The sequence below is a fragment of the Amia ocellicauda genome, chromosome 9 (genome assembly GCF_036373705.1).
Source record: "Amia ocellicauda isolate fAmiCal2 chromosome 9, fAmiCal2.hap1, whole genome shotgun sequence".
In the NCBI taxonomy this organism is placed as follows: domain Eukaryota; kingdom Metazoa; phylum Chordata; class Actinopteri; order Amiiformes; family Amiidae; genus Amia; species Amia ocellicauda.
The window spans coordinates 29,674,145-29,699,956 of record NC_089858.1 but is presented as its reverse complement, the minus strand read 5'-3'; the positions used below and the strand labels follow the sequence as shown (position 1 = coordinate 29,699,956).

The following is a 25,812-nucleotide window of genomic DNA, read 5'->3' as shown; positions in this document are numbered from 1 at the left end:
TTTAGCTAAGCATCTTCACATCACAGTTAAACAGAAGCATACAAATATGGTGTTCTCAACTGTCTGTGTTAGGGCAACCTTTGCCTTATACATGTATAGTGACTAAATGAAATTATGAACTTTTTGTGTGATGGCCTGGAGAAATGTTGCCTTTTTTGGTTTTGTTTGTCTTTTACTAATTTAAAAGTTAATCCAAACTGGTGGACTTCATTCTCAGAATCCTGCCTAATACTGTTAGTTCCTGGTGCTTTTCAAAGATTTCTATTTGTTCAGACACAGTTCTTTGACGAGCACATTGTGGAACTGGAGGGTTCTCTTGATTGTGTGATTTCTTAGTTGACTCCCTCTTAACATTTTCTGTGTTGCTGTTAATGGAGAATCACTAGGAGACACTGTAGAAACATGCTTGACCCTTGTTGCTTTTGAGACATGCTTGTCCCTCTGCTCGATTTCTGTATTTGACCCTATCTATGTTTCCTAAACATCAACCAGTTCATAATCCATCTACTTACATTACCCTGAATGCCTACAGCTTCCAATTTGAGGATCAGTCTTTGGTGTGGAACCTTATCAAAAGCTTTCTGAAAATCTAAGTATAACTAAGTATAGTATGAAAGTGAGACTTTAAACATGAAAAGGACATTAACTTATTAATGCATTTTAAGGAATGCATAATAAGGTCTGACTAGCGAATGAGAGAACGCGTTGAAGGGGATCCTCCCTAAAGTGTGAATTGGCTGTAAACGGGTGCAGTGCCTCGTCCCCAGCGTTGCGACAGAAGCAGACGTGTTTTACGGTAATATTGCCATGGCAACCCAGGACGCCTGAACAAAGCCAACGTTTGAAAGCGGCTCCTTGCAGAGAAAAAGCAGATTCACCTTCACACTCCGCCGGTGAATACCGGCCACAGCGAGGACATGCCCTTATCAAACCGCAGCAGCGACCCCCTGTCTGTGCAAGAGGCCGCGGAAGAGCAGCAGCAGGGGAAGACGTCGGGCTGGGCGCATCAGCAGCTGTCCCGGGTCAGAGCTGCCTGTGCGAAGTGCAAATGCGCCGTTTACATATCAAATATCAGCTGTCGTCTGTGTATCTACTGGTCTAAAGTGTACATTACCACTCGCACCAGTTAGCTAGGCCTGTCGTTTGGACCATTTAAAACGGATATAAAAACACGAATGACATTCAGTTGTATACAGCAGCTGTAGTGTGGACCGTTTAAAAGCATTAGCTGCGGAAACAAAGCTAGCTGTTGCTCTGGTGGTGACAGTCTGGCAGTGCACTGCCTCTGCCGGTGCGAGCGGAGGGCAGATTATTTAGTGTGATGATGTCAATAGATGTGTTATACGTCATGCAAATACCTGTTAGTAATTTCGATTGAATCCCCTTCATGCTTTTGGGTCAAACTATCATTTAGGATCTCAACCTTAGCTTAAAACACCGCAAAATAATCCCTTTACGGTTTTAGTTTGTTGATTATCTATGCAAACGCCGTTGATCTATTTTAAACATGTCCTATGCTGTTTTTTAATGCTGTATAATTGCACCTTCTTTTTAAACTCCTGTTTGGTTTTCCACAGATCCCCATTAAAGTTTTTAGAAGTCACACTGATGCCATCAGCAGTTGCCATTTCTGCTTTGAAGACAGTAAAATCCTTACCTGCTCCTATGACAAAACTGCAATCCTCTGGGTATGTGCATCAAAGGGTTAATTGTATAGCACTATTGCACAATTATTATTGCAATGTATTTTATATGTTAAGTATTTCTGTGGAATTGATTATTTCACTCACTTGCATGGATTTGGAGGAAATTTACTTGATTGTTCCAGGTGAACATTATCAATGATCAGTCTATAGGTAAATTATGACTATGTAGTCAATTAATAATTTTCTTTCCCCCTGATGAAGGTGCAACTATTACTGCTGATAATGCATTGGGGTTAATTGTTAAATAATAATATTTCTTAATTTTCAGCTCTATATCAATGCAGATATTCTGTGCAGTAGCATCTTTCCTATTTGATAGGATGATCTGATGACATTTTGTAATAAGTGGCATTTTATGTTTAATTCATATCAAATCAAAGTAAATAACTTCAAAGTTTGTCATGAATACGTGCTTATCTCACAAGCATTCATTATTGTGAAGCATTAGCCTACCTGTAATTAGTCAAGGCTGAAATCTAAAGCTTTTTCAAAAACCTCATGATGTTCTTACATTTTGACAGATGCTGTACTGCAGAGTACGCAAAGTGATAACCTGAACCTTGAAGAAATGAAAGAGTGCCTGTTTAATATTCGTCACCTTTTCTCACTGTAGGATGCTGAAAGTGGAGATCCTGTACTGGCCTTTAAGGGGGGACACTCAGCGCCAATCGTTGAATGCGCTTTGACTCCTGACAACAAAAGGTGACCTTTGAGGGCTTGATTTTCACTCTGGCAGTAAAATAACAAAGGAACACTTTCATGCTGCCGTGGGTATAAAGCTAGGTGCTCCATGTAAAACACACAAGGTATTTCTTGGTCATTACAAGCTGTTTCTGCACCAGCTGAACTCTGTGGTTGTACATGTGGTGTGCTGGCAGGGTTTTGCTTTAATCCAGCCTTCCCGAAACAGACTGCTGCTACATAGCTTATTCCAGGAGGTGCACAGAACAGGCAAACTGCAATGCAGAACACCAAGCTCTGCAATCCTCAGTCACCAGGCTTACTGGCATATTTATGATATGCATTTCCAAGTACCTGATGTGCTAATGATCTTAATGATCTTAAAATAATTCAATATTGTGTGATCTATGATTATGTGTCCCTATTCTACGACTCCCCCTTTTTAAACAAATACCTAAATAATAATACACATTTTGGAGACTCTGAAAATTCTCAAGCTTAGGTTGTTAGTGGATTTCCAGGCCTGGGATTGGGAGTCTGATATTAAACTGGAATTATAGCTTCTATTTGACCCATTCTTCATGTAAAATATGCTGTATGTACAGCTTTGCACTTCACCGCTTTAGTAAATTGGAACAGTGCAACTGAAATGCATTATAGGCTAAATAAATAAATAATTTTGTTTTCTTGAGAAAATGTCTATTTGTTTCTATATCTGATACCAAAGTATTGTTTTCCTAATGCAAAAAAGTATATAGAAATATGCATATGGTCTCATTTCTAGTGTAAACTAACTTGCAACACATTTCAACAGACTAAATCAGCAACAGCCTGATTCAAATTTGTATACCTCTCTCCTACACTGGTAAACTCTGCCCTTCGCTCGCTAGAACTTATACCAATGAGAAAAGATGCTTGTGAGTCAATAATTTTCAATAATAGAATAAATATGATTAAATCAGTGGCTCTTTCAAAACCTGCATTATGGCTATCCCACTTACTTTAGAATTTGAAATTATGGCTCACAATGTCACATCTGCACCCGCTGTTTTCAAAAGCAGATTTGGGGTTCAGGTTTGCTTCTCATGAATTTGAAGGGCAAACTTTCTGTGTCTACCTTCTTTGAAAACCCCCTAGTCTCCAAGCACACAAAAAACACATTAGTTCTTCACTGTAGCCTTGACGTGTTCAGTCACCTTAAAGAGGGGAATGGGTTTTAGAATTCTGGACTGGGCAGCAGCATGCTTTGCAGTATAAAGAAATTGCAGTATAAAGAAATTGCAATTCCTGGGTGATTTTTCATATTATAAAAGCAACCTAGGTCCCCTGTAAAGTCTTCCTGAAGAGCTCTATTATTGCAGGCCCTTGTGTTTGTGCACCCCACCGGCACTGACGCTGTTGCCAGGCAACTCAATCAGGAGAGAATGCACACTAGGACATAGTCACATCACTTCATAGAAAGTGGGGGGGGGCGACTGAGGAAAAACTGAATCAAGAAAGCTCCACAAATGCATGTGGTAATTAAAATGTTACTGATGTAGCTTCAGTCTCCACTGAACTATAAAACTAGCTTTTCTTGTTAATCATGGGGGTTTTTCTAGGAGACAGATGATATGTTTGTCTGGGGGTGGGGGGTTGATGTTTCCCTTAACACACTTCTACCATTCACTCGACATATTTCAAAAGGCATTTTTTGCTTATGTTTAGTTTAATCTCCAATGCTGCTTTAACTACCCAGTTCTTGAAATTGTGGACATTAAACAAAGTCACTGTTGAAACTGAGTTAATTTGTTTTAAGGCTACATGCACTATATTAGTGTGTTAGAGTAATTGACAAATCCCTAAAGACATTACATTGTATTTCCTGGGCGTAGGCTGGGTGTTTGACTGCTGCAATCCATTGTTAGATGGCTGGAGGAATACTGCAACCATTACCCCTAAAGCACAGTTTCTAGTCTATTTTTCAGACTATTTGGTGTCTTCTTGACCCCAGCCCCCCGTGCCAGTCAATGTTGGTGTCCTCTGACCTTAAAGTTAGGGCATTGAGCAGGCTGTGCTGCCTTGAACTTATATTTCAGGTTGATCACAGCATCTTGGGATAAGACCATGACAGCTTGGGACATGGAAACTGGACATATACTAGTAAGTCATTATGATTCCAGTGCTAAGACTTGACTGTGTGTAATTTTCATAAAGTGCTCGATCCCCTGATGACCATTTAAAAGACTTACCAATGCAAGCCACAGTGCTTATGCCCATTCAAGCAAAGGTAATTAGAGAGACTATGTTGCTTCACTTATGCCTTTGTTTTTTACTGACTTTCCCATTTGCTGTTGCTCTTTTGCAGTGGAAGGCAGTTCATGATGGCCTCCTAACGTCATGTAGCGTGTCTCTGGATGGAAAGTATGTGGCGTCTGCCTCTGATATGGAGAACGCTCTCTACGTTACCTGTGCTGAAACTGGTGAAAAGGTCTTTCATATCAAAGGTTGGACCCTTGTATTTGACAGTATAAATGGCTTAGAGGATGAATTAGGACTACATAAAATGTTGCTGCTCTGATGGTTAAATACAATTATATCATACAAATATGCTCCAAAACACCTTCCTAGTGCCACCATGCAATTATGACATGTGAGTGCATTCATGCAGTCTGAGAAGAGTTATGGTGCTGGTCTTGTAAGTACTGACGTAGGACTTGTACTACTAAAGCAGTGTCATGTACCCACTAGTATTGTCCTTGTGGAAATCCTCCTAGTTTCTGAAAAGTTTCTATGTTGAAAGCAGAGTACAAGTCTAAGTTGAATGATTAATGACTGCAATTAAAGTTTAAAGGAAGTTTGTCTGAAATCTGCTTAACAATTCCACCTCTAATTGTGCTTATCCAGTTCCAATTTACTTGTATGTTTTCATTTATGTAGCCTATACCTGATAAGACAAAGGAGGTATAGCAACTCAAACACATTAGCATGGTTTTGGTTCACAAATCAGCACCAGCTTTTATCAAAGAAATCTCCAAAATGCACACTCAGATGCATTTCCAATCATAATTTATTAATTTGTTATATCTAATACTGATGTTTCAACTACTATAAGAGAAGTGTCTTAATCAGATTAGAGGTTAGGTTTTCTCCTTATTATGTACACTACCGGTCAACATTTTAGAACACCTCAATATTTCCAGTTTTTATTGAAATTTTCGCAGTTTAATGTCTCAATGTACTCTGAAATTAAAGCATAGATCAAATAAACAACTAGCAATAAAAAAAATCATGGAATCGAAATTTGTTTTCTATACGCCCCCCCCACCTCCGCATTCTGAAATGGGGGGGTGAGTAGGAATACCTCAGACCAAGTATCTCAGAAGATATCTCAGAAGATATTGACAATTATGACATATTCTGTCAGAATATTATACCAGACAGTCTACTGACTGTCTGAATGAGACCACCCCCCTCCCCCCAGAGCAGACTGCACGTTTACCCCCAGTGGGCGGGCGACATGGAAACTGTAAATCGGATTTGTTTGAGAATTAAACGCGCTGGTATCAAGAGAATAAGCTTTCAAACGATATGCGCATTGTAGGAATACAGTGTAACGTCTGTGCACAGGAGCTGCATGTAACACTGCCAAATAATGCTTACTAACTGCATAGTAACACAGTATGTACCAGATTACACTAGACTAGATTTATACAGCACTTTCAATATCAAAAGGACCAGTTACGAAGCCCTCTGGGGTGGCACTCTGCAGGGGCAGACTAGGACCAAAAAACAGGCCTGGACTGTTACCCAGGGGGGCGACGGCTGGTGGAGTCTGGGTCCCAATAAATTGCAGTCATGGGGGGGCAGTGGGGGGTTGCCAAAGTGTGGTTCTTGTTGCCGACGAAGTGCGCTCGGTGGGTGGGGGGGTAAGGTGGGAGTGTTGGCGAACTCTCTAGCTTTTCAAGTATTTGCAGTTTCTAGTACACCAATGATGGTCTTCTAAGGTGGCATTTCCATCTGTAGTGGAACTCTCCATGGAATGCATACACTCACTTTCACATTCAGTAATTGTTGCTAATGGATTCTGGAGCTGGGCTGGCTGTTTATGCTATAAAGAACGACGGAACTGCACAATCACAAGTGTGTGTGAAGTCACCTTCACAGAGACTGGCTCTGCCTGAGCAAAGCAATCTGAGATGCTTAACAGAAAAGAGAACATTTTCTCCCCTAGGCAATGAAAATATAAACTGCAGTGCAAAAGGAAACATGCAATAATGGCATTTACAGCTCAACATTTAGAGATCAAGATTTTGACTATGGAACAGACAATTAGAGAAACAAATACGTTAAACTAATCCGATTTATATTAGTTGGGCAAAGAAAATTAGGACCTGCTTTTGTTTGTGTTTGGAGGTAATTAGCTGGATTAGCTGCATTGTAATAATGTATTTGATGTGTCCTAGCTAATTATGCTAATTTGTCAAAGCTCCAGAATGGTTGTTGAGTAATTTTTAAATGTGGTCCTCAATTATCAGAGATGTCCAGTTTCATTCCTTCCCATCTCTAAATTGTGATCATTGATGTGAATCACTTAACTGAAGCGAACTATACAGAATGACAACTTCTGGAACAGGAAATAACCTGGAGACCTATAAACTTGGTATCTCTTGAGGACCTGATTTGAAGATCACTGACTCATGAAGTTCATGAGCAGAAGTGAATTGCACTTTATTCATTTGTTTTCCTTGTGTATGAATCTTAAAGGACTTTAATGGGTACATGTGAAGGATTTGAATTCATACAGGTTTTTCACAGAAGTCAAGCCTTGCTTTGGTGAGCACCTTTGTTCTGTCTGACAAGTTACTCAAGATTCAGTCATTGGGAATTGAGCTAGGCTAAGAATATATTATCTCTGGTGTGACTGAAATTGTTATACTGAGGGCAAACCAAGGTGGTCTTCATCTTACTTGTATGTCTTTGCTTGCTCTCAGACCATCACAAATCCACCGTGACAAGATGTCGATTTGATCCAGGCAGCCAGCGTGTGGCCACTGTCTCGGCGGACAAGACCATCAAACTTTGGGATCTTGTTGCACGCAGGACGACCCTTTCAATAAACAGGTCAGGGGGGAGGGCACACGAAGGATCCAATAATGGATACATCAGAACATAAGATAGATTACAAACATGATGAAGGCAAATCCTTGTTTTGCCTTCTTCGTGTTCCTCAGAACTCATGCTGCTGTGTCTTGGAAAGATCTCACAGAATCAGCTTCGATATCATGGCTGGGTAGCTTCTTCTAGACACTCACCACCCTTTGTGTAAAGAGGTTCCTGCAATTTTCCTCTTCTTTTTCACTGAGTCCTTGTTTCCTTATTATTCTGGCAGTAGGGCTTGCTGATACATGTCAGAATTTGTCATATTTGTCATCTCCTGTGTTCTAGACTATTTGAAGCTTTCTCTGTTGTGCATACTGGAACTTGGTCACCCTTCTTTAAATCGTCTCCAAGGCAAAAATGTCCCTTTTGTAATATGATGAACAGTTTTGTACCCAGTATTCGAAATTAGGTCTTAACGATTAACTGTACCATTTTAACATTACATCACTTGATTTAAAGTCCATACACTTCTCCCTGTATGTCATATTATTTAGCTTTATCAATATTTAGCTTCTGCATGTTATCAATTCTCTATTTGTGTACATAAAGTGCTTTATAAAAAAAAGAAGAAGAAAAAATGAGATATCATGCTGTTTGGGTTTCCCTGGGGCTTTCTAACTCAGCTCTAAGCAGTGCTGAGTAACTGAGGAGATCCCGTCAGGAGAACATCTAATCTGCAGGAAAATGCTGGACTGCAGCCAGTTTATATGCCCTGAATAATGCAAAAGAATGGTATACCGGCAGATTTGAAGGATACCTTATTGTAAAGGCATGTACCAAAGACTGTTTGGCCTTTGATGCATGTTTTTTTTTTTTCTTTTTATGTTACCTCCTGTAGCTATACTGAAGAACCCTTTTAGTATTTCTACTTAATCTGCCATTGACTGACCTTTCTGCATACAGCATTCTGTGAAATAAGTCCATAGCCTGGTTTGGTATTGATCCCTCTGAAATTTCAAATCCTTTTGAAATCCAGGGCCCATTTGTATCCTTTCAAGTCTTAAATCTATAGAACAGCGAGAGAAGGGTGATTTTCAACCCAGCACAAAAGTTGCTCTCTCGGTTTTCTGTAGGTAAATTCAGATAGAAACAAGATTTTATGTTTACTTAATTGTATTTATTTGATGATCAGGATAAGGCAAATGTAATTTCTTCTTTGCGGCCTTATGTCTTACTGTTTTGGTTTTCCACTCATTTGATCACGTTCCCATTCCAGCACTCACTCCAATGTGATCTCCAACTGCTGTTTCACCAGCAATGGGCGGCACTTGTGCACGGCATCGTGGGATAAAACTTTACAGCTATGGGACATCCAGACAGGGCAGTTTCGCTCTCGGGGAGGAGTGAAGCTCCACAAAGGGCATGAAGGCAACATCAGCTCCAGTGTTTTCTCTCAGGACTGTGAGACCCCTTTGATAACTATCTTTTCGTCTCCCGTTCATTCTCTAAAGAAGAAGGCAAGAGGTCTAATTTTATTTGCCATTGCCTGGGAGATCTCACATACTCCGCTCCTAGAGAGCCCCAATACAGCAGGTTTCATAGGGCATCCTTAAATCAACCATGTCTGACAAAATGGGAAATATTTCATTCTTATCAATTGAGCAGGTACATGGGCACAATACATTCGTATCCTACTTTTTGTTGCCATCAGTGTATGCATTTGTAATCATATGGGTTTCAGTTGTTCTTAGAGTCATAAAACATTTTTTTTTCCATCTCGTATATCCCTGACAAAAGTGTTTACCTCCTTTGTGACTTTAATGTCTCTGTACTTGGAGGCTGTTGGGGGAGGTGTGCTTCCCTCCATCTATCAAACTGCCACTCACTTTCACCACCTGGAGACTTGCTTATTAAACTCTAATGAAATTGCATAGAGACACTTCTTAATGAAGGCTCTTATAGGTAGCAGATGAATGCCTTAAACTAAATATGTTCTGACCTACTTACTTCTTAGGTGTATTTACAGAAGATGGGGGGAGAGAGAGAGAATAAACTTCTCTGTAAACTTTATTTATTTTTTCCACCCACACAAAAGATAGCTGTTTGGGATATATGTTAAAAGATAGAAATAAAAAATATGAATATGAAATGCCTGCATACACTGTATCAATGAAAGTTAATAGGCTAAGTAATGTAGACTTAACATCGCCAGCTTGACTGTCTTTTTATTATCTTTTATTACTCTGTTTGTATGACGCATACCCTCTCTGCTCACTGCAGAGATAAGAGTTGACGAAAACACAAGAAACAAACAAACACTATTATCTTACAGCATCTCTCCTCGTATCGGGCGCCTGTGACAGGAATGTGACTGTCTGGGACATGGAAGGACTTTGTAAAAAACTGGTTCTCAAGGTAATTAATTATAACTGTATACAAAATAGATACCAAAAGCGAACTGCTGATTTTGCGCAGTTATTTTCCACTGTGGCCTTGATGCCTTTGTGGCTGGCTGCTAAATCATGGCCATAGAGTTAATTCACAACTATGTAAAGTCTCTTTAGTTTGTGCTTTGATTGATTCTCATTCTAATCTCCAGGGACATGTGGACTGGGTAATGGATGTTGCAATCAGCGCTGACAAAAAATGGGTTGCTTCAGGCTCTAAGGTAAAGCTTACAGGATTTTAAACACTTCAGCTTTTATGATGAGAATAGTCAAAGACCTTATTAATTGTTTTGGAATTCCACCATATGGTTTGTTCCAAGTCATGCAGGGGCTTCTGCTTTTCTTTTCATCAGAGCTTCTGAATGTGTTTTTAGGCCATTTGTTTATTGAATAATATAGGCTTAACCTGCTGAGTAAATGCCACCTATATAACCTTAAGGACCAGGTTTGAAGATCTCATGTAGAGAGAACGTCACTGGATGATTGTTGAGAACAGAGCATTGTAAGCATGTATTTGTTTATGCAATACATATAACAAAGGCAATTTCATTAAGAATCAGCAAAAAATATGTTGTGTAAAATAGTACATATTTTAACAATTGACAAACTATGCAAGCATCTTTGGCACAATACTTTAAAAGAAACAATAACATTATGTATGTAGCCCTGAGTAATACTACAAGTAATTGCTTCACTAATGGACTACTTCCCTTACAATAGTAGAGTGAGAGTTTTTGCACTTTTGTACATTTTATTTTTTGTATGTATTTAATTATTATATTTTTAAAGATTTCATGCCTTCTTTTATATTTTATATATATCATATGGTAACAAGATGTCAGTAATGTAAGTTCGTCATTCTGCCTGTTAAAACCAGTTTACCTGCCATAGGACACCACGTTGAGAATGTGGAACATCGAACACTCGGACCACATTCCAGCAGTCATTGAAACAAGGAAGGCCGCAGGATTTCAAATAATCAAGGTTGTTATTCATGTTATATGACCCTATTATTACTATACTATTGATGTGAATGATGTTATATACTAGAGCTAATAATTAATACAAATATACATACAGTACTTCATATAAAATGTTCTATTGATGTAATATAGCACGGCAGAAATATTTGTTGCTTAAGATGATTTATTTGTATTCACTCCTGGACACATCCTCAGTATTCTTTCTCTATGTGAATATATTAAATATTAGGTTTACATGCCCCTATTTCAAAGTATCCAAAATGGATTTCACTTTAATACATCAAAATTTACATTTACAAATGCAACAGATTACACCCTTATAACAAACCGTTACTACTTGGACAACATTTCCCCTGTAGCAACTCACCTACCCAAATGTTGGGCAACGTATATAAGGGGAGACAGTGGTTTAATGAGTGAATTGCCCAAATACAGGATATAAGGGTAACATTTTGAGATCCACTAACTCTTACCCTGGTCTGTATCCCCTTTCAGTGTGAACTGTGCAAAAAGCCTTTCTCCATCACCCAGATGGAGAATTCCGAGTTCATTTCCAAGTGTGTCTTCTGTCGACTGATGGCTCCTTCCCGAAATTACCTTCCAGCCCCACCTGCTCTTTGACCTCACCTGGGGAGCTGCAGACACACTGATGGGACTTCAGTATAGGACATGAAGCTGTGTGATCTGTTGTCTCTTCTGATGCTTATGTATTGCAATTGCCTCGCAGTTTGTATGATTCGATAAGTAATTCATAATAATTGTTCATTACACACCTTGGTCAAAATACAGTGAAGTTCTTACTTATTATTATCTCTAGACTTGCACTTTTCTTTCTTGAATTGCCTGCAATTCTAATCTAATGGGCTTGTTCTGCTGATAAACTTGTATTAGGCCTACGTGATATATTCCATTTAGCAATTTATGAGAGACTTGTTTTCTGTTGTTTTAAATGTATTTATATATCATATGTATTATTGTAGCCTATATTTATCATAACATTTAATTTTAAATGTTATTGTTTTATGGAGAATTTATAGAAAACTAATATTGTCTTTAATTGTTTTACGGACAAACTCGCAGTAAGGCGCATGTGCAGAGCATTGGTAAGACTAAACCTGAGCATAATAACTTGTAATGTAATCTAACGCATTGAGCCGCTTTTCTGCCATGTCCAATGAGAGTATTACGTGCTGAATTTTTTTTTTTTAACGAATACGATAAACCAGTCTTTTTGAAACAAATAAGTTCAATATTTGTCAAAGGCCAAAGCTCCAGACATCAAAATGCTGTCTATAAATATTTGTATCGAGATCAAAACAAATAAATCAAAACATAACGCTACTTCAACCTTTCATGATAACTTTTTTTTTCACCTTGAACGGGAGCGGCGCCGTGGCTTAGTTGGTTAAAGCGCCTGTCTAGTAAACAGGAGATCCTGGGTTCGAATCCCAGCGGTGCCTTTTGTAGTTTTGTTTCATTTTTGTATTAGTATTTAAAAGACGGAATCCTATAAAACATTAAAAATGTAAAATACTTAGTCGAGTGAAAATAAATTATTTAAAATTATAATATGACAAATGTATGTATAATCGTGTGTGTGTGTGTGTGTGTGAAAACAACAACACAGCTATGTGCGTCTCTAAGGCACACTCACTAGCATTGTAATGTTTTTTCGAGTGTATTACATGCAATTTGAGATCCATCTTTACTGTACAGCGAAATCTTTCATTTTCCTCTGGTGAACAGTCAACAGTAGTATAACACTAGGAGTCGCTGTGTTTAGCGCCCTAGGGGGGATAACATCAGTTTTATTGTGTTATTTAAATAATATCAGTAAATAGCAATGCTAATCACCATAAGTACAGATATTTTTTTTACTTTAATAATTATAATTATATATGTTTGTGTTGATTTAAAGTCAAGCCCTTATTCTTACTGTTTTTAAATGCTACCTCTAAGATAAATGACTCCGCATTCGCTTCAAGTGTTCCGCAACATCTAAATGCCCCGCTGTTCTGGCTATGAAATGAGCAAGTGGGAGTGTTTCTTTTTCACCCCCCGCCGCCTAATTGTCATTTTAATGAGTAAATCTTGGCCGACAAAATTCATATTGATCCTCCTACACTGGTGACCAAGAGGCACAAAAGTCCTGCCCAGAGCCAGCCTGCACCGCACCGCAAAACTTCAAATGCTCCCTCTGTGTTTAATCGTGTTAACCCTGGTAATTGGTTTGCATGGAAGAAAAACTGATTACACACCAGAAGAAATCAAAATCCTGTTGGATTTGCATAATAATTACAGAAAGCAAGTGGAGCCACAAGCTGCTAACATGAAAAGGCTGGTAAGCTCTTCGTATGTTTTCCTTATTGTTTCGCTAGGCTTGGATAATGTGTAATACTGGTGATTTAAGGAGAAACTATAGGGAGAGTGATGGTAATGATGCTAATATGATTACAGCAGGCTAATCAAAACCAGCGGTTCCTGTACCGCTATGTGGCAGGACAAATCAAATCAAATTCATTCTAACAAACAGACTCAACCTTATTTGTTTGTTTGTTGATTCTACTTGGATAATAACTACGGTTTACAGTTATGACCGAATATAATAAATCATGATATTGAAATCCGACTCAAGTGTAAATCCACAGTTTACAGTGCTGTTTTAATTATTAACGCATTGCTTGGTTTATTGTTTAGATGGGAGTGATTGATTTTTCAAAACAATTATCTAATTAAAATGTGCTTTAACTTGGAGGTGCCGATTGCCGCTCTTAAGTCTGATGTGGTACATTTGCGACTTGTGGGTGCGCTGTTAATCCCTATTTCCCTTCATTATAACACTTCAACCTGACACCAAAAGGACTGGCACGACGGGCTGGCCAGCATGGCTCAGGACTGGGCTGACCTCTGCAGTTTTGAACATGGACACATGAAGACAGAGACCCCCCCGTTTGATGGGATCGGCCAGAATCTGAACAAATTCATGAGCACTGACCCATCGCGTCTGGACTCTGTAAGAATGTATTTTAACAATAGAAAGTAAAAAAAAATATATATTCTAATCTGCAATTAATAGTTAATTGTACAACAGTAGCTATAGCTAGAAGCCTTCAATGCATTTGGATATAATTAAAAATGAATGCTAAGGATTCCAAACTCCTCTTAACTCTTAAAATCCCTTCTTTCTTTTCCTTCTTTAAAGAAAATTGACTTCGCCCACCTGCTTCTCCATGTCACCAGTTCATTATTCAATCAAAACGTTTTCTCTCTGCTTAAAGCTATATACAAATAACGCTTGTATTCTGTAAAATATACTGTAAATATAATGCAAGACATATGTAAAGTCTTGGTGTATTCTGGAGGCAAAAAATATATGGATTTTGTGAAATGTGAAGACTCATTCGTTGTTTTCTATGAAAGGAATTCAAATGATGATGATGATTAAATAAATTAATAATAATTATTATACCCAGACACCTTTGTTGAATGTGATTTCCTAGAATCACTCAATAAACATCTCAATTGAATCCTCATCCTCATCCTCAATCCATTTATTTGTTTGTTTATCTATTTATATTTTATTTACACAATGTGACAAGTTAAGTCCATATTACTAATATTATACCTCATAGACTAATGTATTTATCCCAAACCTTTATAGCCAAACTGTTGTGCCTGGCCTTCACTCACCGGGTGAAATAAGCTCTATCTATATGTTAGTATAAAATGACAGGAAGCACTGTGTTTTTCTTTGGAGGTGGAAGCCCGCACTTTGCAGGCTGTGAGGGCCTGGTGGGAAGAGGAGCGATGGTACGACTACAAGAGAAGTCTCTGCTTAGGCCCCGTCTGTGGACACTACACTCAGGTATGCACACAGCTGCCCCCACAGTCAGTCTGACTCAAATAGCACAACTTCCTCCAGCAGCATCTCTGCTTCCATAGATCATCTAATCTTTAGCCTGGACCGGAGGAGATCACTAGGGTATCTGATTCAAGTGTTCGTAAAGCTGATGTTTTAAGAAACCAATGTGGAACCGTGGCAAAGTAAAACTCGGGTATTAGTGTGGCAAATGGTGAGAAGATACCCTCCACTTTAAAATAGCAAACTTTCATAAAAGTTATAAGTTATAAGTACGGCCATTTTCTGCTTCTGCTTGATTAACACAACCGGCAATCTGTACAACAGTGAAGTACAGCCAAGCACACTGGCTCACATGGAACAGCACACACAGTTAAGTGTTAGTCGGCGAGAATACAGATCTTTCAGTTTCTATGCCTAACAAGCCGTACTGCGCTGTACTTGACTGGCGTAAGCGATAATGAAAACGTGCAGAACCTTTCCTGCAGGGAGGGTTCAGCAGATGGTTCTTTATCCAGGGAGAATTAGCAGTGCCACGGGGAAAGCTCTGCCATATGACACCTGCGCTCAGTAGGGATCCCACATTCATCTAGTGATGAAACATGCAGGCTTTATACCAAGAGCTGGCATTAAGTACGCACAGCTCGTCTCCAAACATCATAACTGGAGAGCAAGCCAGTAGGGGGTTCGGGTTCATATTAAGAATACAGTATTAGAATCATTGGCACATTTGCTTTAATGGATTGGGTGTCTCTTTGAATTTGGCAGTAGTTACACAGATTGAAGAGGTGTAGAAGTCAATCCAACAAGCCTAGCAACCGCTCAGTTACAATCTTTTCTCCCCCTGTTATTTTGCTGGAATATAAAAGGAGTCCTTATTTTGCCAGGAAAGATTTCAGGAGATGCATCAGTCCATCTCCTCGGCATGGCTGTAATCACGGCACCTTGTCTACAGCCAGAGGCGTTTCTCTTCTAAATGATAAAATCACCATTTCCTATTGCAGATTTTCAGCCAACCATGCTGCCGTCAGTGACATAATAATCCTAGCTGACCTCTGTGATTCACCCCAGGTTGGGTGGAAAGTTTTGATTCCTCTGGCTTGCTGAGGATGAGTAATGGTGAAGCTATTTTTAAACAGGCCGTGGGGACAGGGGCCTGATAGCGCAAGGGCATCGGGGACCTCTGCTATCACTGTGTGTGGATTTTGCCAGGGATCCGTAGAAACCTGGTGCAAGGCTGCGATTCTGCTGTTTTTTTGGAGGCAGCCCATGTGTAAATGAATGCAGCTGGTAACTGCTGTTGGTAGTGGGAAATGAACAGTTCCTCAGGCGACATCATTCTCTGCTTTCCCGCAGCTTGTTTGGGCACGCACACAGTTTGTGGGCTGTGGTTACGTGAATGGCAGTCGCTGTCCTGGACGGTTTACTTATGTTGTCTGTAATTATGGTCCCAGGTGAGAATTTCCTCTTTGATGAACCCCCCTCCCCTCCCCTCTCCGTATTTTGTAATGTTTTTTTGGGAGCTGTTCTTTGAATACGTGGGTGTGCCCAAATCCAATAATGGCAGCATATTAAATCCATTCTTTATCTTAATTGACGCTGTAGTTAGACAATATTTTCTCCCAAGTTGAGCTTTCCTCAATGCCAGCGGTGTCCAGCTGCTGAAGTGCTTTCAGATATGAGTTTTGTCTATAAACTTATTTAACTCAATTATTGGACTTATTTGGTCAAATAACTTCTGGTTAAAGCTCCTCACTAACTGAGACATCTATAAAAGCTGTGGGGTGGCAGTCCAGATGTAGGAGTTTTCCATAATACAACTGTGATGTGATGAAGTGTTGTCTGTGTAGATGTTTTGCTGGACACTCAGCAGGTTAATGTGTCTCTTGTAATTGCAGGGGAAATAAGGGCTTGGAACCCAAGGTGCCTTACATGAATGGAGATCCCTGCTCAAAGTGTGACTCTGGCCAAGGCTGGTGTGAGAATGGCTTGTGCAGTAAGGCTGGGAGATTTCCTCAGTATACAACACTTAAAACAAAACAGAAACGGATGTGGGGCCTTCTTACACTTCAACTGTCTCTCTTTTCTGTTTGCAGTTGAGTGTCCTGGCGGAGACTGTGGTAAGTTATTCTCAAGGCAGGACCATTGTGAGAAAAGAAGTGCTTATCACAGGTGGAAAACATTTTTATTCTGGTTACTGTGCTGATGACTTGTTAAATTGGTTGTTTTTACATTCTTTCAAAGCTATCTAGGAGACAGAATACAAATGGCAAATGCCTTTTGCCCTGAAACTATGTAAAATGCTTTACGTTCACAGTATGTGGATTAAGTTTCGAAAGAAGGTAGTCAAAAACCTCAAGATATCATCAGCATCATCCACAGCCAATTTTTTTTTTATTAATTATTATTCATTCTCCTGGATGGCATGAAGAAGAATTGCTTCAAAAACATCAAACCGTACAAAGGTACATAATGTAGAGTGTTTTAAAGTAAGAAAACTACAATATAACATACTTGAATCGCAAAAGCATACAGTAGATCTGAGAATTGACCACATGCTTATGGCCTGATCTTGTAAAGACCAGGCGGATACAGACTGGTGTGTGTGTGTTGTATACCAGGCGGATTCCTGTGTGTGTTATATATGTGCTCTTTGTGTCTGCAGACTGTCCACTGCAGTGTAGGAACTGTGGAGTTCTCAGAAACACCACCTGCAGCTGCGCGTGTGCTGAGGGCTGGGACTACTCTGACTGTTCAGGTGAAATCAATTCTGCTGACAGTAACAAGATCCACTGAGCCTTGAACTAAGAACAAAGTTTTCTCTGCGGTGTTCAGGGGTAATTTAATCCTGCTAAAGCGGCAACTCTTAAACCCGGAGTTCATGAATCCTTCCATCAGCATTTTAAGATGTTTTCTGTGTGGTTCACAGAAAATGTTTTCAGCATTTCTTTTCCCTTTTTTAATTCCCTTCAGAAAAATAAAAAGTGCTCCTGGCAAATATCTTTAAAAGTGTGGACCAAAGTGTGTATTATGACTAATTCCTTTGGGGTGGTGGGGGGTGTCCTATTATCTATTAAATGTGTTGATGTACATTTTTTTTGTTCATGTTTAATGTTATGTAAATCTGTGTGTCCTTAAGCCTGTTTTTTTTTTTTACTTTTAGAAACAACTTTTCTGTTTCTTGGGGTTACAGACTGCAAGTATAGACATACAGTGAGGGAAAAAAGTATTTGATCCCCTGCTGATTTTGTACGTTTGCCCATTGACAAAGAAATGATCAGTCTATAATTTTAATGGTAGGTGTATTTTAACAGTGAGAGACAGAATAACAACAACAAAATCCTGAAAAACGCAAATTATAAATTGATTTGCATGTTAATGAGTGAAATAAGTATTTGACCCCTTCGACTTAGTACTTGGTGGCAAAACCCTTGTTGGCAATCACAGAGGTCAGACGTTTCTTGTAGTTGGCCACCAGGTTTGCACACATCTCAGGAGGGATTTTGTCCCACTCCTCTTTGCAGATCCTCTCCAAGTCATTAAGGTTTCGAGGCTGACGTTTGGCAACTCGGACCTTCAGCTCCCTCCACAGCGTTTCTATGGGATTAAGGTCTGGAGACTGGCTAGGCCACTCCAGGACCTTAATGTGCTTCTTCTTGAGCCACTCCTTTGTTGCCTTGGCTGTGTATTTTGGGTCATTGTCATGCTGGAATACCCATCCACGACCCATTTTCAATGCCCTGGCTGAGGGAAGGAGGTTCTCACCCAAGATTTGACGGTACATGGCCCCGTCCATCGTCCCTTTGATGCGGTGCAGTTGTCCTGTCCCCTTAGCAGAAAAACACCCCCAAAGCATAATGTTTCCACCTCCATGTTTGACGGTGGGGATGGTGTTCTTGGGGTCATTCCTCCTCCTCCAAACACGGCGGGTTGAGTTGATGCCAAAGAGCTCGATTTTGGTCTCATCTGACCACAACACTTTCACCCAGTTCTCCTCTGAATCATTCAGATGTTCATTGGCAAACTTCAGACGGGCCTGTACATGTGCTTTCTTGAGCAGGGGGACCTTGCGGGCGCTGCAGGATTTCAGTCCTTCACGGCGTAGTGTGTTACCAATTGTTTTCTTGGTGACTATGGTCCCAGCTGCCTTGAGATCATTAACAAGATCCTCCCGTGTAGTTCTGGGCTGATTCCTCACCGTTCTCATGATCATTGAAACTCCACGAGGTGAGATCTTGCATGGAGCCCCAGGCCGAGGGAGACTGACAGTTATTTTGTGTTTCTTCCATTTGCGAATAATCGCACAAACCGTTGTCACCTTCTCACCAAGCTGCTTGGCAATGGTCTTGTAGCTCATTCCAGCCTTGTGTAGGTCTACAATCTTGTCCCTGACATCCTTGGACAGCTCTTTGGTCTTGGCCATGGTGGAGAGTTTGGAATCTGATTGATTGATTGCTTCTGTGGACAGGTGTCTTTTATACAGGTAACGAGCTGAGATTAGGAGCACCCCCTTTAAGAGAGTGCTCCTAATCTCAGCTCGTTACCTGTATAAAAGACACCTGGGAGCCAGAAATCTTGCTGATTGATAGGGGATCAAATACTTATTTCCCTCATTAACATGGAAATCAATTTATAACTTTTTTGAAATGCGTTTTTCTGGATTTTGTTGTTGTTATTCTGTCTCTCACTGTTAAAATACACCTACCATTAAAATTATAGACTGATCATTTCTTTGTCAGTGGGCAAACGTTCAAAATCAGCAGGGGATCAAATACTTTTTTCCCTCACTGTATACAAAAAACATGTCATCTCTGGGCTTATGACATAATTAAAAAGACAAAGTAAATTCTTAAGGAACATGCACAATGTAATGGATTGAGGTTAAAATAAAGAGAGACAGTGTGTGTAAATTACTAAGCCAGTGATTATTCAGGTATGGTCCAGTTTGTATTTGTCAGGATTTCCCAAAAATATTTTTACATCACCAAGGATGAAACTTAGGAAAATTGAAAATATATGTCAATGTATGTTTTTGGCAAGGGAAAATCACAGAGCACTTTCCCCCCGCTTGTGCTAGTATAAGAGTCAAAAAAGGACATTAATTTTGGTCAATATAGTTTAAATAATAATCAGTGTTCTCAATCACATGTCAAGGGTGGTTTGACATTGCTCCAGAAAGTCTCTTAGCTCGAACCTACCCAGTTGCTGTTCGTTCTGATAGGCTTGACTGACGTGCAGGTAGTGTCTCTCTCCAGGCCTGTGTCTCACCACACTGTACGCTGTGCTTTGCTGTTCCAGAGGCTTGTGAAGACACCGAGCCAAGCTTCTGCTCCAAACTCTACACACCCAACTGCGCTGTCGTTAGAGTGGAGCAGTGCAGGGCCAGATGCGGACAGTGCGGTAAGCAGAGACTGCTGGATGTCACGGGTCTCTGAATGGTGGGATAGATTACAGTTAATCATGTCTGATTCACAGCCCTTACATAACGCGTGATCAACACTGGTGCACAGTGCATGACTAACACGCTTCTAAGGAGTGGGATTGTGACTCTCAGCATGTGTTGCTCCTGTTTGGGGAAGTTTGAATCGGGAAGAAGACGTGATGTAGCAGGATCGGGGATCAGTTGCATAAATCCACTCAATTCCAGAGTAAGCAGCTTTTCCCTAGTGTTACCTGTGTTAAGGTATGTTATGCAACGCAACTAAAGGAAAACTTAATTACAAGGAAAAAACTGCAGAATGTCAGCATCGTCCTGAAACAAAAAACGATTAATCAGCAGCCCAGGGTAGTGTAGCAGTCCGAGGTGCAGGAAATCATTTTGTGGGGTTGCTTTAAACAGTATGCGTCATCCCAAATTTAAATAAAATTGCCCACTAGGTTTTCCTGTGTTTGTACTACCATGCATGCAGACAGAAAGGAGATGGCACCTTGGCCAGCTTGCTCTTTTAAACCCACCACAGACACCAGTAGTGCATCAGTTCACACAGAAAGCTGTGGTCCACACTTACCCTTCAGCTGACATCTGCTACTTGGAGGTCCCTGGGCTGCAATAGAGCAGAATAGACATCCCCCAGCAGTTGTTTTTCTGTCTGACGCTCTGGTTCGTGGATGGTGCAGCCGCCCTCTCTGCAGATCCTGGACTAACAGGGGCCTGCTTTGTGTGCCTGGGAGTGGAGCCAGTGACATCTCCTCTTCTACGAAGGGCAGGTTGACAGATTGGCTTAACACCACTGGGACTCCTTAGGCATACGAACACCCCGTCATATCAGCTGTCTTTCTGTTGTGTCTGTGATGAATGGTTTTGGCATGGTGGTGAGTGACCCCAGGCCATGTCTTCTGCCCCAGCTCCTTTCAGGAACACTCCCAGTGCCCCCCAGTGCTGCGGTGGAAAGATCTGTTACCACAAGGGCTTCCTGAACACCAGGCTGTGCCAGTGTGTGTGCCAGGCTGGCCGCCACGGGGAGCACTGCGGTAAGACATAGCTGGCTCTTTCAGTGAACAAAAACGGCACAGTGTGTCCAGTAGCACAACAGCAAATGGGCCCATTTACATTTAGACATACTGTTCATAGACTTGAACTAATCTTGTTTTATTCTTAATTATTACTAGTGATAGAGTTTATAGTAGTATTGGTATTAGTATTGTAGTAGAAATAGTAGTAGTTAAAAGTTTAGTTGTATTTGTAATAAATATTGTGAAGTTGTAAATGGTACTAGTAGTATGTTTGCACTGTGCCATACATTATTATTATTAGTAGTCTTAGTCATAGTAATAATACTCAGAGTCATATGAATATGCCTTTTATTATAGATTTCAAAGTTTGTTTTTAGACCACAAATGATCACTGTGTTAAGCTACTGAAGCAGGCCTATACAAGTGCCACTCATGCAAATAAAACGGCAACGTCAAATGCACTGTGTTCGCTCTACCAGTGTACAGCCCTGTCACTGAGCCTGACTCTCACACAGTTTTCAGCTTGACAGTTTTGCTGTATTCTAAGTTTATACTGGTGCTGTTGCTATTTGTGATTGATTTATGGATTTGTAATTTTTTGCCTAGCAGAACTGGGAGGTGGACATATTGATGAATTTTGCCTGGTTTCATTACTGGCTCCAGCGACTTTGTCTCTGATGTACTTATAAGTGTCTGTCTGCTCACTTGTCAATGAAGATCACTTAAGAACCTGCCACGTGTTTTTGTTTGTCATTGTTTGCTTCAATATAGAAAAAAGTAAATATCTAATTTGTAAATGTATTGATTATAATCTCAGATGTTGTTCCCTGAAAGATCCTGTTGATACAGCATGTAGATTTCTCACACAGACACACACACACATCTGTAATGATTATTATTTTACTATTTATTTGCTATGAAATCTGACTTTAATTATTGCACACTTGCACATTAATTTGCATTAATCGTTTGTAAATCTGTGACTAATTTAATAAAATATGAAATACTTCATTGGGTAGTGTATTTGTTATCAGTCAGTAGTGTTATTAATAAACAAACAAACAAACAAATAATGAGCACCAACCAATCTTGTTGAACATCTTAGAAAACCACCACTGACCTTGGTAATCTGCAAATGTATCTGCGGTTTTAAAAAACAAAAATAAAAAATAAAAATGACACGTGTTTTTTCACAACTTTATGAGCCTTTATAAGATGGTACCATGGTTGTAATTATATATATATATATATATATATATATATATATATTGGGGGAAAAGGAAAACAAGTAAAATATATGATGCATTGCTCATTTGCATAACAGTGCCTAGCCGCACTCAAATCTGTAGTCAGTGCACATAAACGAAATTAAAAAATGACGTCATTCTTTCCATAGAAGTCCGAACTGTGGCCCCTCGGCTGCTGCTCCCAGGGACGCGCTGTCGTGTCTCCGAGCGAAGAGGGAAACATGTCTTTCATGATGCGTTGCTGTCCATGCAGGTTTATTAAGTACAGCCAGCAGACAGAAGCTGGGTATGCAAGTTATGTCATGTAGCCCTCCGCCCACAAGAGGGCTGCATTTGACAGCAACATTTTCATAACAGTCCCAGAAAAACGGGCATATTTCAAGGGAAAGAAAACGGCTCTGTTATGAAAAAAAAGCCCGAAGATGCAAAAATGATGTAAAAGTGTTGCCCTGTGGCCACAGCCTGTCACAGACGTGCTCTTCCTCGGACACCGGGGCCAGTCGTGTTGCGTTTTCACCTGCGCGGCTGCCATGCGATGACACGGTCAGGACAGGAAGTTGAAAAATGAGAATTTCTGCTGCCAGTGGGGTTTTTTTTGTTCTCTTCTTCCACCTTTTCTTTTCTGGTTGTGTGTGACTGGGGGTCCTGGCGTGCGCAGCGGCGGGGGATGCGCGGAAGAGGCGCCCAGAGGAGGCGGCTCAGTCCGGCGGCGGCGCGTCGTGTAGCGGCTGCTGTTTGTTGTTGAAGAGGAGCAGCGATGCCTTGTCAAACAGACACATGCACTGATCGGAGGGACAATAACGCAATGGGAATATTTTAAGTTGCTTTGACCGCATGCGTGGAGAAGATGTGCACTGACTTGTACAGATTTAAAATACGAGGAGGATTTTAACCATGAGTGAACATGCACGGAGTCACCAGCTATTTTGAGGCATTGACGGTGGCATGTGTATTGCTTAGGTGAAGGGAATTGTATTACCTTGAGCTGCCAGCCCTATGCATTTCAATGTAGATTTCAGTTCTGTGGGCTAAATTGGGGGTTATGATTTAGCTACGGTACCTGAGCAAGCGACATCACATTTGTGTTGAGCTCAAAACACCCCCCCAAACAAGGAAAGCTGCAGATGTGTCTTAATCTTATCCCCAGGATGACAAAAGAAGCGTGTGGGCATTGCAAATGATGGAGAAGATCGCAACTGCGGAGCTCCCACAGATAAAATGGATATTCTTTCGCTTTGCTCTGGTTTGTCTTGGTAAGTGTCAGTTTGTGCATGCTTTGTCAACAAAACCGCCACGACAAAACACACACACACACACACACACACAACAGTGCAATGCAATTATTTACTATACCGCAGACCACAAGCAACACTGGGGTTGTACAAAACCTGGTTTGATTTACTGTTTGGAAAGTCTGCCCGACACAAGACGATGCTGAGCAAGATTGTCCGAGTGAATGTGCAGCTTGGCATTTTATAAGGTTGTGTAACTCTGCTAAACAAATTAGTAACCATCAGTATTCACACTGCTGTAGCTACAGAGGTATACTGCGCTTTGAGTGTCACTACACACCAGCTTTACACTGTATATGGCGCATCTGGCCCGCTATATTAAAATTAAAATGCTACCCACTTGACAGGGGTGATTTAAAACATAATGATTTCTAACCATCTTTCCTTGTGACGTTGACACCCCAAACAAGAAATACATGTAAATAAAGCAACTTTGTTTAGATTGTAGCCATCTCTGATTTCAATCAACTATAATAACCTTATGAACGTTATTGTCCATCTACAATAGGTGGGCGTCCGTTTGCAAACTATGTTAAGATGATGCGCAGAATAAAACATGTAAAAACAAAAGAAACATCAGTAACCCAGTATTGCGGTTGAGTCGGACAGCTGGCACACTGGCGCCCCACTCGTGTTTGTGCTGGAAGGTGGCGCGGAGGGCGGCTTGGCCGTGTCCTGCCACGCTGTGATAATCCCCTCGCTAAAGGTATTAAATGGGATTTTAGTATTGAACTGGTTGACTCGGATACAGACACGTTTCTCCCCAGCAGCCCATGCTGACTTGTTCTCGCTGTGTGCGCATATGGTTTACTGCAAGGACTCTTCCCGTTTTTGGGATTGATCCCTTTGAACAGTGATCCAGTTCCCGCAGTGCATTACACATAGGGGTACTATAACATTTGTAGATCCACAATGAACAAGGATCTTGTGATGAGAGGGGGAAACACAACAACTTTGTCATTTAGCATTATTTCTTCATTTTGGAGTTAACACGCTCACATCTTCACAAAGACGGGCTAGGACTCATGTTTGAATAATCCCTTTCCTTGTTCTGTAGAAAGCCTAATAAGATCCCATTGCTGTCTCAGTTAGGGGCCTAAACGCTCTGTGAAGCAAAACAATCCAATTATAACAAAAAGAGGAGCCATGAGTAGCAGACAGCTCCTGAAAAAAGTCTCCTGTTTTTCCTCCCTTAATTGGGGTGGCTCAGTTTTGAGCTCTGCTTGTAAGGTGTTTGAATGCAGACTTCATTCGCTTGGTTATATCACAGTCAATGTCTTAGTTTACTGAAACTGCTCCGGAATGGGGTATCATTTGTGGATATTCTGATTAAAATGTGAAGTCTAACAGCCATAACAGAATGACAGCCCTAGTCAATTTGAGAGAGACTTGATTAAAATGCAGCAAGCACTGCCAAATGGACACCTACTCTAACTCTGTTACCCCTTTGCTGAACCCATCTGAACCCAGAACAATGGGGATCTGCACAAAGTCGCATTCTCATCCCGTTTGTTCCTTAAGGAAAGGATGTTTTGTGCTTCCTTGATAGTTCTCAGGAAGCCACAAGACATGATACAGACATGATCTAGAGTTTGACATCTTTTGGTTCTTCTAAAAGTAGTAAACCATTGACACAGATTTTGTTTGTGTGAATTATGTAGGAAGACCATCAAACAGCAAACAACAAAATGGTTTGGCAATAATCACTGGGCTCCACAGGTTGGGTAAGGGTAGGGTAGGACAGTTCTGGAAACTCATTTACATTTATATTTCAATTTCCCTGCAAACTAATTTCTTTATTACTGGGTCAGCTTGTCTCCCCAGTAGTGACTATTTCATTGTTAGCTTTTTGCTCTGCTCAAGTTGATTTAATGAAGTGCTTGGATATTATCAAGTGGTATGGATAGGGTTAAATAAATGTAGTTTTTGTCTTTTTCTGGCCTATTTGAAGGATGTTTACATGAATTAATGGATTTCATTGTTGATTGTTTGTATTATTATTATTATTATTATTATTATTATTATTATTATTATAACCATTATTATTATAATATATTATTGC

General features: G+C 40.3%; 3 protein-coding genes and 1 non-coding gene across 4 annotated transcripts in view; all 4 read left to right on the top strand.

Annotated features, from left to right (window-relative positions):
- The first annotated feature begins 775 nt into the window (after positions 1 to 775).
- Positions 776 to 12,240, top strand: LOC136759159 (WD repeat-containing protein 88). Its single transcript, XM_066714026.1, has 11 exons — positions 776 to 1,022; positions 1,578 to 1,688; positions 2,320 to 2,408; positions 4,466 to 4,529; positions 4,735 to 4,873; positions 7,361 to 7,490; positions 8,746 to 8,930; positions 9,802 to 9,884; positions 10,069 to 10,137; positions 10,808 to 10,900; positions 11,395 to 12,240. The coding sequence occupies exons 1-11, from the start codon at positions 918 to 920 to the stop codon at positions 11,518 to 11,520; spliced, it is 1,194 nt and encodes a 397-aa protein (XP_066570123.1). The 5' UTR covers positions 776 to 917; the 3' UTR covers positions 11,521 to 12,240.
- A 45-nt stretch (positions 12,241 to 12,285) lies between these two features.
- trnat-agu (transfer RNA threonine (anticodon AGU)) lies at positions 12,286 to 12,359 on the top strand. The gene has a single exon. It is a non-coding gene; the product is annotated as a tRNA-Thr (tRNA).
- A 677-nt stretch (positions 12,360 to 13,036) lies between these two features.
- On the top strand, positions 13,037 to 22,222 carry LOC136758275 (cysteine-rich venom protein). Its single transcript, XM_066712524.1, has 10 exons — positions 13,037 to 13,240; positions 13,760 to 13,912; positions 14,657 to 14,764; positions 16,115 to 16,212; positions 16,657 to 16,754; positions 16,855 to 16,878; positions 17,424 to 17,516; positions 20,057 to 20,158; positions 21,104 to 21,229; positions 21,821 to 22,222. Exons 1-10 carry the CDS (start codon positions 13,088 to 13,090, stop codon positions 21,898 to 21,900), a joined length of 1,035 nt encoding a protein of 344 aa, XP_066568621.1. The 5' UTR covers positions 13,037 to 13,087; the 3' UTR covers positions 21,901 to 22,222.
- Positions 22,223 to 22,845: 623 nt separating this feature from the next.
- Positions 22,846 to 25,812, top strand: part of lrp3 (low density lipoprotein receptor-related protein 3) — a 53,531-nt gene continuing 50,564 nt past the window's right edge. The window contains exon 1 of the mRNA XM_066714025.1: positions 22,846 to 23,711. Within this exon, the coding sequence (XP_066570122.1) occupies positions 23,636 to 23,711 (76 nt within the window). The 5' untranslated portion in view covers positions 22,846 to 23,635. The remainder of the gene's footprint in view (positions 23,712 to 25,812) is intronic.